We start from the raw sequence: 12,938 nt of genomic DNA, 5'->3' as shown, positions 1-12,938 counted from the left end.
TAAATCACCGTTCTGCGCGAAGTCGTAATTCAGCACCCAAACAGTCAGTGTTGTTTTAGCGCTGCTCTGAGAAGCGCCATGCTGGATTAGAAAACCGCTTAAAGTTTATAATCAGGGCCAAATTCATTGCACTGTCAAAAGTATCTTGATTGGTATGGACAAATCAGACCATGCTAAATTAGAGCTGCTCTTAGAAGCACCATGTGCAAATCAGAGAATTACTGAAATGCATCAGTGCTAAATTTGTGATAGATACATCGCAAGGTCAAAGGTCATTAGATGAGCAAAACCTATCTGTGCTCTAGTTAGCTGTAGTGTATGAGTATCGGAAAATGGCATGTGAAGGCCTATGTGGGCGTGTGCAGTTACCCTGATAGTTATCTCCCTTTAAAGCTAAATTACAGTAGTTGCAGTAAAACACTGATTTCGTGAGAAAGTCTGTGAAACCAAGGTTAAGTATGACTAAATCATTGTGGATCTAGATCTGGTACAGTTACATAAACTGAACTTTGTGAAATCATAAAATCTAAGCTGAAATACGATCACACTGAAGATCGCCAACACAGATAGGCACACGTGGGACAATGTATTATTATTGCTGGAATAAAGACCCGACGGAAGTGACCGAATCCGCGCTTATTTTGCTTATTTCTCAGCAATTACACAATTTCTTCCAGAATCCTTTTGCACATATTTTTTATTCATACAAACAGACACTTGGGTGGTCATCATATTAGATTCTGTAAAAAGTCATTTTGAGATCGTTACCAGAACTGGAATTTACCTTTAAGTTTTGCACGATGTTAATACTGAAATGGTCTTCAATATAGTACACATTCCACCATGATTGTTTTGCTGAAAGCATTTTTCTTGGAGTGGACCAGAAGTGGAAGAATTTACTGAAAGGGATCGTTGTTAGCTTATGTTGCCACCTCTTTCCATTATAACCCAAGGTTACTTTCCTTTTATACTATCTACAGGGATATATCTCTGTCTTGACAGAAAGTGGATGCTGAAATCTATCAAATGCAGTCTTTTCCCCTACCATTTCCGATTGATAGATAGGCGGGCTTCCCCCCATAAGATCAAAGAATCCCTCCAAATGTCAGGGCGGGTACTGATATTGAATACAACATATTCATTCATGCTTTGAAGTGTTCACTTATTGCCCCAAATCCAATTTTTAACTTTAGTGTACCCCCCCCCCCCTTGCATACCAATCTGGGTGTGGGATGTTAGGATTATATACAGTAGAACTTAGGAAGTCAGCCAGGAATGGTGCATGGTGAGATGAAGTGGCCACTGTTTTTTATGATATAATTTGGTAAATGGGCATTATTTTAGTTATTACTGTACAGTCATGACAATTAATTTTCCTATATAGGCCTGCACATTAGTATGTGATGATTGAGTTTGTTGTTTGCTAAGCTCTTCTGTAAATACCTTCTCCTCTTGTCAGCCTATGGAAACACCCCACTGGAACTTCTTATTGTCCCCTAAATATCTCATGTACATATGTTTGCTTGAATTCTGTTTGTTCTGTGTTTGGCTGTATAATTTGTGTGTCCCAGGGTTCTTGCTTTTGGATTATGTCTGTCGAGCACAAATCAATGAATTACAGTGTGTAATTGTCTATGAAATGGATAATTGATATGCCGGTGCAAAGTGGATTTCCTGTCTTTTGAAAATGTAAATGAACAGGCTGACAAAATTATCAATTTTGGGTCATAATAAAAACATGTGCAAAAAAAAATCTTTGAATAGGAAAACAAGCTCTAGATTTTATAGATTAAAATCTAATCAAGATTTGTTGTGCTATTCCAGTCGAACTCTAATCCTATAAAGATTTATCCCAGACACAAATGATTTAATATTTTTTATTAAGATATCTTGGATTTAAATTCAATTATGTAAAGGTCTAAATCTGAATCTGCTGTCTGGCTGGTTATTTACCACAGCCGATCTGCACTTCAAATCCATGAAATTTAGGTTACATACATTGTGTACATGTAATTGACACGCTGAAGTATTGAAATTTAAATAGGCATATATATTATACATGTAGAGTGAGAATGAGGAAACAAAATATGTTTCATTGTTCATACAACTTTACAGAGACCTTATTGCAAGGAATGCAGAATATCTATTCTTCCAAGACAGTTTAAAAATCAATTTGGTACCATCTGTTGAGTTTAATGATCATTAATTAGCCAATATACAATCAGCACTTTATGATATGTTCGATTCATGTCAGGGATTTTTTCTTTTTGCAAACATTAAACTTGACAGTTGCATAGATGCATGTAGGACTGATATCAGAGCTTTATTGCAATCAAGTATGACATTGTACATGTAGTATTGCACCATTCAGACTTGGAATTCCCCATGGCAGTGACTATTTTTGACACAAAAGAGACATGCTGTCAAAAGCAACATGTTTTTTTTCCCTCACAATAAGAGCACTTTAAACAATTGTGTCTTCCAGTTTGAGACTTAAGGGCCGTCTGCACCATCCCGAGTTTTCAAATTAGCGCGCTATTTCTGATCCGGCAAATTATCCCGATCTGAAAAATCTCGAGATAGTTGGCGGTGGAGACGCAATTATCGCGCTAGTTCGTAGGATTAATCTCGAGATTGCAATCCCAAGTCAACTCGGGTTTATTTGCAAAATAGCGCGCTATTTTACGAATTATCCCGCTAATTCGTCGGTGCAGACGCACTCGAGATTGGACTCGGGGTAATTTATTCATGACGTCAGTCCATAATGCAATTCGCGTTCCACTTCCGCCTTGGTCAAAACATAAACACGTGCGAAAGTCAACTTTATACATGCGAATAGCGTTCATCAATTGCCTAATAAGCAACGATGGTGTCCCACCAGTAAATGGATTTTGGGAGAGACCAAAGACCGAAGGGGGAGGCGCTCATCGACGATGGTCATATTCAATAACAACACTGACAGCAGTGTTGTCTTTTTCCTTCGCAAAATGTGAGCAAATAGCATTTCTTTCCTCCTTCTCTCCCTCTCTCTCTCTCTCTGTCGTTGCCTCCTACTCCGCCATCATATTTAACGAAGAATACATCACTTCTTCACTCGCTGAGCTGAGAGGATTGTTGCATAACACTGGTCGAATTCGGGGAAAGTGCTAGTGAAAGGAGTACATTGCTTGCATATCGCGGGAAGTTATTCAAAAGCGCGGGCCGTTGAAACTCCAAGATCCGAAAGTGCGCATGCTCGTAACATCGGGCTTGTTGCCTCGCTCGAGCAGGAATCGCTCTTCTTGCGATGGTGGAGACGGGGTTTCTTGAATCTCGAGATTAATCGCGAAGTGGGCCGATCGGGCTAAAATCTCGAGATTGAGCAAACTTGGGATGGTGCAGCACCACCTAATATGAGAAATGGAATGAAAGCATGTCTCGAATGCGCACACAGCTGCATTGTGCATGGAATTGTTAGTACTTTCTTGTGAAAATGGGTTAAATTCAAATTAAATCTTATTTAGTCTAGCCTATAATCTAGGTGGGGGTTGCAGCAACACATTTGCTGCTGCAGTAAATGTACAGGCAATGTTTCAGGCAACACTATGAACAGCAACTACATGTACCTCCACCATCTTGTCTCGTTTCTTGGTTGCTTTTTGTTGATTATGATTCAGTCGTTTCGAAAAAATGCTTCGGGATATTTGTTGATAATGAGATGGTAGGCCTACATCGTATATGGGTGCTGTTTGTACATGTAGCGCCTCGCGGCATGAAACATATTGCTTTCAAGTTTTATATACATACCTGTAGCAAAACAGCAAATACAATAGTTGCAGCTTATGCCAAGATTATATTTAGCTGTTTCCAAAATATTTTCCTCATTATCCCTTATTTCATGAAGACTTTTCAAGCATGACAGTTGTTCCTTTGAATATAACATATAACTTGTGAATTACGGAATTCAAATTTTACCATTTTTGTGCGGACTACTAGTATTCTAGTTTATCATTTTGGGTTTGTTCAATGACGATTTTCAAATTTAAACAGCAACATGAGTCATGATTGATAACACATATATAATGAGAAACAAAGGGTATGTTCTATGCCCCCCCCCCATTCCCTCTCGTAAAAGTAAATGTCTTTTAGATCACTATTCGGAGGAAAATTGAAATGCCAAAATAGGTACATTTGGAAATGTAATCAGCTAAGATTTATGACATTCAGCATCTCGAATGCAAGGTGATTTAGTTTGAAAAGTTTTTAAATGTTATATCGTAGTGGAAGCCTACACAGGCACGTACCAGAATGGACCTTTCTTGTAATGGGTCAAACTTTGCAGGAAGGCTGCGCTGATGAGTTCCAGGAATTAAAAAAAACAATCAACACATAATCAGCTTTGTATTTTCGAAACTGAACATTGCAACCCTGATCATGTTTGTGTTCTGCATTTTGTAATTGCTTTTTCAATCCTGATTCATATTGATGTTTAAATTTGAAGATCAACATTGAACACATCCTTAAGTCTCCTCCACTATGAATATCAATGATTGTAGCAAAGCCTTGATATTTGATATTTCAGTCCTGTAGTGTATCCATAGTGCTTGATGGGATTGCTTTGTGGTTTGATCAAGTTTTCTCACAAGAATTAGATTTTTCTGGAGCTTGCCTGGTCTTTTATTTTACTTCTTTGGCTGTGGTTTGACAAAGATGTATGTTCTAGACAAGTGGTTTTCAAGAACAGATTATTGAATTAAGATAAAAAGTAGATTTCATTCAATGTATTTTTCTCAGACAGATTATCAATACTGTACTTTAAATGTACATATTTCAGTCATGGGGGAAAAATCCCCTTGCTTCTTGTTTTGCATATTTCACTGTAGGTTAGAGAGTGATAAGAATCATTTAGGCCTACATTTCATATCTACATATGACAACAAATAGTTAAAGTACATTATGAAAGATGATATCCCCACTCTATAGGCCTACATGTTGTAACAAAGACAATAAATATTACGATCAGGTTTCACCAGCTATATTTCTGTCTGTAATTACTCCAGACCCTGACTCAATTTTCATTAAGTATTCCTTTGTCTGTTTGCAATTGCTATGTGAGCAAGGCCATATTAGTATATTATCAAGACCATCATTTTGTTCGCATAGAAAATGAACAATTTGACACTTGGATAGGATTATACATACACCCAAATCTGTGGTATGCACATGCACCTTATATTAAAGTTGTATACAAACATCTCTACCACAATGTACGATGGTGGCTAAAGTTGGGAAGATCGGCCTAGAAATGTAGGAAAAATTCATTGTCAGAAGTTGTGCATTTCAATTTATTTTTAGCCTTTCTCTGGTTCTTAAAGGTATCGTGGAAAATTGAGCTGTTGTGGAGGTTTAAAAAGACATGACATATGAACAGTAAATGGGAAGACGATAATCAATATACCATTGTGAGTAACTGCACGAAGCCTATATTCCAGCAAAGCTGTATTGATTTGGGAGGGTGCGGGCTCGGCAAAATTATCTCGATGCCCAGGCATTACATGTAGGTCTGGTGGGGTTAAACTGTAAGAAGTGTACCGTAACTGTATGTTATATTTGAATGTTTGCATGAGTGTGGTTGGAATGGCTAGCTTTGTTTCCAGTCCTGGCTAACATGAAATGAAGCGAAGCAGGAATATATTGTCTCTCATTTATTAAGATGGATTGTGTTTATGTCATCAACCATGGATTGTTTCAATTTTAATTGAGTTTGTTTGCTCTTTAACATTCGTTTGAAACTTGGCTCTTTCAGAATATTTGTTCTCATAAAATTGGACTTTGCCTACAATGTTACAGCCGTAGAGCCTGTGACGTTAAGTAATGCACGTTTCAAGTTAGACCTCTCATAAAAAATATACTAAATTACCAATCAACCAGATAGGCCTATAGACTGAGAAGCATATAAATTATTCTGGCTTTGTTATTTTGTTATCAGGAAGATTTTAGATAAATTAGAGCAAGTATTAAAGATACATACTAGAGATGCAGAGAGTGCAAAGTTTGCTCCTGATCATATTTCCAATCACAGGCAAGATTTCCCTGTCACAAAAGTGTCTATGGCCATGACCCCTGTGCAATTGCGCTCATTTCCGCTCACAAAGCCCTATTTTTTTTGGTTCATTTTTTCCTCCCCCTCTGACTGTCTTTTGTCCTACATCTCTCTTCCTCGTTTTCCACCAATAGGTCAAGATTTTATTTTTCACTATTGGCTTGGAAATGTTACAGCCTTGTGTATAATACCTACTGCTAATCATGATGCTAATTTTACAGTTGGTTTGAGGATGAGCTGCACATATTTGAAATCCTTAATATTGATCATTTTTTAAAGGCGATGTTGAATGATTTATTTTAATGTTTGCTTAATTGATTCCAACAACCAAACAAATTGAATAGGAATAAATATTGTGTAAAGTTGACTCTAATAGAGCTATCAATTTTAAGTGCTGCAGTTGATGTTAAATGCTTTGGTCTTTGAGCTTGTACATGCCCCCCTCCCTCCTGATTGGGAAATTTACCCGATCAGAAAATGCCAGGTAATTCTGGCAGTGTAAAAGCAAAATCTCCCGAAAGAATTTACCCAGTATTTAATAGTAGGTACATGTACTTGTAAAAATTTCAAGAACTGTCGCTGGAATTTTTCCAAGTTCGCAGGTATTTTGGCAGTGTAAAAGAAATAACGGGAACTTATGGCCCAGCGCTTAGTTGGGCGCGGGTGCCATGGGTGGTTGCTGAGCTAGCGATTTTGAATCTCGTGCCTTGCTTGCTTATCAGACCATACTGCACATGCTTGTAATTTCAAGAACTAATCCTGAAGGGTATGTTTAGGGGCGATGTGAATGCGAGAATAATAAACAGTTATTTTTTAGCCTGAAAAATTTCTTGTAATTTAACAGGGATTATTGTGATCGAGGCGGTTTTAAAGCACCTTCAGAGATATCATTGGTACATGTAGGATAGGCCTTTTTATACTTACTACTAGCACAAATATCCAGCTGGGGTCTAGGTCTACATGTAGGCCTGTATGGGTTTGAAAATTCAAATTCCAAATGAAAGTGATTACATTCTACCAGCATCTCTAGGCCATACTGTCCAGATACCACAAAGTAAATCTCAAGTACACTGGTATTTATTCTTACTTTTCTTCTGAATAGTCTGGTATAAACACAAGAAGTGAGAAAAATAGGCCTAATGCACGTTCTCAAGCCAGCACTTCTGGGACCATGCCGTCACCATGGGAATCAGGAATTGGACATAAACAGCCCTGCTTCTTGTCACAGTGATGACAGGAGCTTTGCTTGCTTTCTTTCATGACTGCCTGGTGCTTGGTAGGGGAGGTGGTAGGACTAAATGTAATACAGATTGTTTACCAGTCAACATTCGTTGCAGTCTTGGTAACGGGTCAGTGGTTGGTTCCCTTTGCTCCCAGAGTAGGATGTTCGTGTTGCACTTACCACTTTATCCTGTCTGGAATTTCTAGATGATAAAAAGACTTATAACTTGTGATCGATTGCAAGTAAAGAAAGTTTTGCATTAAATTGCAAATTTGCAACTGATTGATGACCATCTTCTTTCATTAGTAAACTTTGTTTTCTAGAGTCGCGATTGATTTATCACTTGTAAATTTGCATCTAAAATTTGCAATTTGCAAATATTTTCTCGCGACACCCCCTTAGACATTGTTTAGTAGGTACAAATGACAAAATATAATAAAAAAATACATTGTCAAACAGAAATTTCTCTTAATTCAGTTTTGTCCTAAAGAATAAGCTTTAAAAACAAATCTACCAACAGATTTTTTGCTGAAAAATAGTTTGTCAAGAATAAATTTCTCGGATGTATAGGGTCGATTGATAATAAGAATGTGATTATTACCAAATGTTCCTCCTCCCTCTGATCATGTTGCAGAAGTTAGATTTGGCAACTCTAATGTGTTGTATTTGACTCATGAATGAATCTAAATCGGAACGACTGCTATAAATAGTGAAAATAATGGACAGTCACAACAAATATGATCACTCTTTTCAACCTCTTTCTACTCTTTGCGTGTACACGACTTCTTTAATGGGCATGTACTACACCTGATTATCAAGATCAATACTCGTGACACAAATACAGAATAGATAAAAATCTGTACTGAATACATTTACTACTCCAAGGTACATGGACCTTTGAACTGTAGGCCTATTCTATGAAATATTCTTTGCTGTTTACTTTGTGATTAAGATAATAGTTTAGTAGCGTTGGAAGTTTTTGTCACGCATATGTATCTTGTTTTACAGTTATACAACAATATCAATATACCTGGGGCCCATAACACAAAACTTAGCAATGATCTTGGAACAATTTTCTATGATTAATTCCATTGACTACTATGTACAATCAATCGTGAAAATCAAGCGCACGATCAATCGCTAACCTTTGTGTACGGAAATAGAAATATTTTCGACCCAAATTAGATTTAGATTGATTAGTAAAATACAGATTTTAATGGATGAGCCAGAATTAAGTTCATTTTTTTTTCCATTTTGCATCTGTATATAAAAAAACCCTCATCACTGTGAATCACATTGCTTTTGTGATATTCAATAGTAAAGATTTAGCTACAAAGTTGTGAGAAAAAAGGGTTCTTTATAATTAAAACATAGTCAAACACCTTTTTGCAACCCATGATTAAGATGTGGTCTGTCAAATTATGGATGTACTTGTAACTTGAACTGTTGAGGAAAGTCATTGACGTTGATTTACCAAAGAATTAGTGTAGCTTTGAAATTCTGGTATTGATCACTTAAGCTTTCTGTTTGCTGTGAGACACATGCACTACTGAACAGAGGAATGTATTCAAGGGACTACGCACCCCCCCCCCCCCCTGAAAGAAAAAGGGAAAAAAAGCGCTGCTATTTTTAGTGTTTCCAAATGTTTGCGACTGGAGCAGTTGTTGACAGCGGATAGAAAAATAACTTGAAATCTCACAATGACCGTTTTCACCTTTCCCATAACATTCTGTATTATAAAAAAAAGTCATGACAAGCAACCTGAAAATTACAAGAATTGTGCAAGCTGATAGTACCAGTAACATTTATCCGACCAGTTTGTGCAAGGTTTCTGTGGTTTGAAGGTAGTCATAAAGTAACAATGTGAAAAGATAATGTAACATGATATATTTTTTCAGTGTTGGAGGAGGATGTGAGGAAACTGAAAATTGCAGAGGAACGAGAAATATATAAGTTTACTTCTCAAATTTGATTACTGGTATAAAAAAGTTTAGGCTGTTTCAATATTTCAACAAGGTTCTGTGAAGTAAAATCCTGCTACACAAAACACTTTTAATAATCCATACATATTTGATGTGCAATTTTGATGAGATTTGCAGCTTTATGCATTTCTGTTTCCTTCTCAATTTTATTCACATCAACTTTTTGTTTAGGTGAATTTGGCCTTTAGTTTCTGACCAGAGTGCCCCTTAAATATTTCCCTGGTTTTACAGATGGTTATTTTCTGGTGAATTTGCAAGTATTAGTTTGTTCTTCATTATTCTTAGCATCACGATGAATCCCTGACCCAGATTATTTCTACTACACTATGATAGTTTATTGTTTCAAAGACAACGATTGTGTACCCTGGGTAGAATAATAGGAATTGATTTTGGAGGTCAAACTCATCTCATCATGAAATAGAAAGCTTCATAGTCTCAAAGGTGTTTTTTATCAGTAATATCCTTTTATCAAGCCAATTATTGACAATATTGTTTAGATGAGGACCCTTAAAAGATTATGTGAAGTTTAATGAAAGAAAATAGTATATTATGTGGGGTGTCCTTTCATGAAGTTGGAAGTTGTTCTGTAATTTGTTGATGTAGAAAACAAAACAACATTGGCTGTTGGTAAGACTAGCGATTCTATTCAGACTGCAGCAGGCTATTGTAGTGCTGCAGGAGTTTGCAGCCATTTATGTATGCTTCAATAGAGAAACACTATAGCAGACTTTGGCTCTATGCTGTGTTTCCAGTCTAGGCATAGGGTATTTACTGACAGGAGGCCCATCAAAGGGGGGAACGAGAGCGCATCGCAGTGCTAGAACCTGAACCGGTTGGGTCATGTCCATAATATACATGTACATGTAGCTCGGCTGACTAGCAGTGCGTTGCGAGAGCTATGAACAACATTGTGTAGGCTGTGGCTTCATTCACTCAGTAGTAATCGCACCGGGAAGGTCTATTTATGTCAAGGCCCAAGGCTATACATGTACAAACATGGCCTATCACTAGCTACATGTATTGTGATGATGACCCAAGAGGAAAGAATTCAGTACTCTGCTTGTGGAAAATAAAAGAGATAAAAATATTCGGAGAATAAAGTACATTGTGGATCTGAGAAATGTCGGTCGGTATGCCCTAGTTCTACCAGAACCTCTGCATAACTAATGAACGTCTGCTGCTATGCAAGTCTGGTAAGTGAATTATTGGTTGGGTTAACTACAGATAGGCAGGCCTACAGCTGGTGATGAATTGGCCTGTGTTGTGTTGTCGTGCTGATAAGTGACCTTTTCATGTAGAACTTCACCTTAGATGCTCAGGCTTGTTAGTTTTTTACTACAGCTTCTGTGTGAATTTGCTAGTACTTGTAAACTGCCTATCAAAATGATAGTTGGTGGTTTTATCTTTTTCTCAAGCAGACACTAGTTTGATGTCGTTCTTACTTGTATTTTTTAAAGTGTTGTTGGTTTTCATGTTATTTCTCTGAGTGGAGAAAAAAACTATCGTAAGCTGTCCATGACTCTTTATTTAAATTTGTAGGTCGTAAAATACAGTGTATTGATATAGACTTAAAATCTTGATATGAAATAACTGAAAAGCCATTGGACATGTTTATTGTTGTTGAAATTTGCAGTTGCTTGTTTCCTTGTAAGTCTTCCATATCTGTCTGCATTAATAATGGAAGTATTGTATGTTTATCATTTCGAATACTTGTTGGCCGAGTTGTAGACATTTTTTTGTAAGTGGAGGCATAGGCTCATGGAATGTACTGTACACAAGAAACGTTTATCTTTGGTAAAAGAGCCTCTTCACCGTCAATAAGTTTTCTAATTTTTTTCAAAATAAGCTTGTGCTATCAATCATCAGTGTACCAGAGAAAAAAATTACACAGGGACTGGGGGCAATTTAGCCTTCCGAAATGCTCAAAAGAGCCCTTGAACAAAAATGGAACCCTGGAAATCCCCATTTGTTGCAATGTTAAAACTTACCCAGTGTTGCAGATTTAGATAGTAAATTGTGAAAAGTAGTCCCCTAAAAGAAAAAAAAATATATGCCTGCAAACATTGTACATGCATACTGTGCAATATGTTAAGGACTACATGTACATGTATATTGAGAGAAATAAATATTGAATCATCGCTAACTGGACAATTATTTGTAACATATAGACCTACATTAATATGAGCAAATTTCACGAGAAGATATTATTTAGACCCACTTATGTGTTTCATATCCCTGGTCAATGAGTGCTGGATTATGAATTGATATGAACACCTTTCCTTGCACAAGTAGAAGCACATATTGATTGAGGCTAGATGATAATTCTGTTGCAAAGTCTTTTTATTTTTACCCTGTGTGTTCAAGAATCTGTTTATGAGATCTGAAGTTGCCATGACCACCCTCCTCCCACACCTGGTGCCTTCCCCCACCAAATCAGTGCTCAAAATTTGGAACAAATTCTTTGTTAAACCGGCACTTGCTAGAACATCCTTTTATTAAAGTTATCAATTTCCTTTTATTAATTCATACCAAAACAAGTGTGATGCACTGTAGGTCCATCTTAATTAGCCTCATTCATGCCACAGTATAACTTTCATATTGCTCTTGGTGTGGAAGGATATAGTTTTGTCTTTCATAGTGAACGATATGTATCTTGTTATTAATGATTTGCATAATTTTCTCTCCCTTTCTCATCCTCCCCCTCTTTTTCTCTGTCTTTTTTAAAATTTCCATTATTACAGAACGATGAGAGAAGCCATGCAGCCAGACTTAGGGATATAACGAGCTTATTTCTGAAGCGCGTTCCAGGTAGGGGTAATGGGGTATTTTCTACATTGTTATATATTTTCTGAATTCTATGCTTGTAATGTAGGCATGTAGATTGAGGAGAGTACATGTGTAGCAAGTTTCTTTAGACTTATGATGGATTATGATTTTGAGTTATTATTGTCGTTGCTTAGAATTATGGCCCACACCTACACGTACTACTGCACTGTTTATTATTTAAAAGAATCTGATTTTGTTTAAGAAAGAGCTTCCTTTCAAGTTTTTATTATCTAGAAACATATGGGACTACAATATTTACCGAGTTTAAAATCAAATCAGAGTTGGGAAAGAGGTGAATATTCATTTTTTCGGTAGTTACCAACTAAATCAAAATAATTTCAAGGAATTATGGAAAACAGATGCCTATTTCGTGAATATAAAGATGTAAAATGTGAAATTTCAGCAACTTTTTGTGAAGGCTTTTTTTTTTTTTTAGGAGCGCGGTAGGAGCACCGGCGCGATCACGCTCCTCAAAAATGAAGGTCTGCTTTATTGAAATTTAATTTGGAAATTAGTTAATAAAAGACTGACATTGTTTGATAATAGTAACAGATAGATGCAGATAGAAATTAATTGCAATGCTATAAATATGTATCTACAGCAGCTACATTGTACGACTTCATTATGAAGTTATTACAGAACAGTTTACAATCTACACTTTTAATTAGTATCATTGTGACCATTTGGTTCTTCATTATGGCACAAGCTATAAATTTAATTTGGAAATTCTTTCATAAAAGACTGACATTGTTTAAAAATAGTAACAGATGCAGAAAGAAATTAATTACAATGCTATAAATATGAATCTCCAGCATTTAAAACCTAA

The 12,938-nt window shown here is 36.5% G+C and overlaps 1 protein-coding gene across 3 annotated transcripts in view; it reads left to right on the top strand.

Moving 5' to 3' along the window:
• The first annotated feature begins 10,036 nt into the window (after positions 1-10,036).
• Positions 10,037-12,938, top strand: part of LOC129269467 (trinucleotide repeat-containing gene 6C protein-like) — a 36,752-nt gene continuing 33,850 nt past the window's right edge. For all 3 annotated transcript variants that reach the window (XM_054906970.2, XM_054906967.2, XM_054906968.2), the window contains exons 1-2: positions 10,037-10,479; positions 12,028-12,094. In XM_054906970.2, the coding sequence (XP_054762945.2) occupies positions 10,453-10,479; positions 12,028-12,094 (94 nt within the window). In that variant the 5' untranslated portion in view covers positions 10,037-10,452. The remainder of the gene's footprint in view (positions 10,480-12,027; positions 12,095-12,938) is intronic.

This window comes from Lytechinus pictus, chromosome 10 (assembly GCF_037042905.1).
Source record: "Lytechinus pictus isolate F3 Inbred chromosome 10, Lp3.0, whole genome shotgun sequence".
Lineage (NCBI taxonomy): Eukaryota > Metazoa > Echinodermata > Echinoidea > Temnopleuroida > Toxopneustidae > Lytechinus > Lytechinus pictus.
The sequence above is the reverse complement of the archived record's forward strand: the minus strand, read 5'-3'. Positions and strand labels throughout refer to the sequence as shown.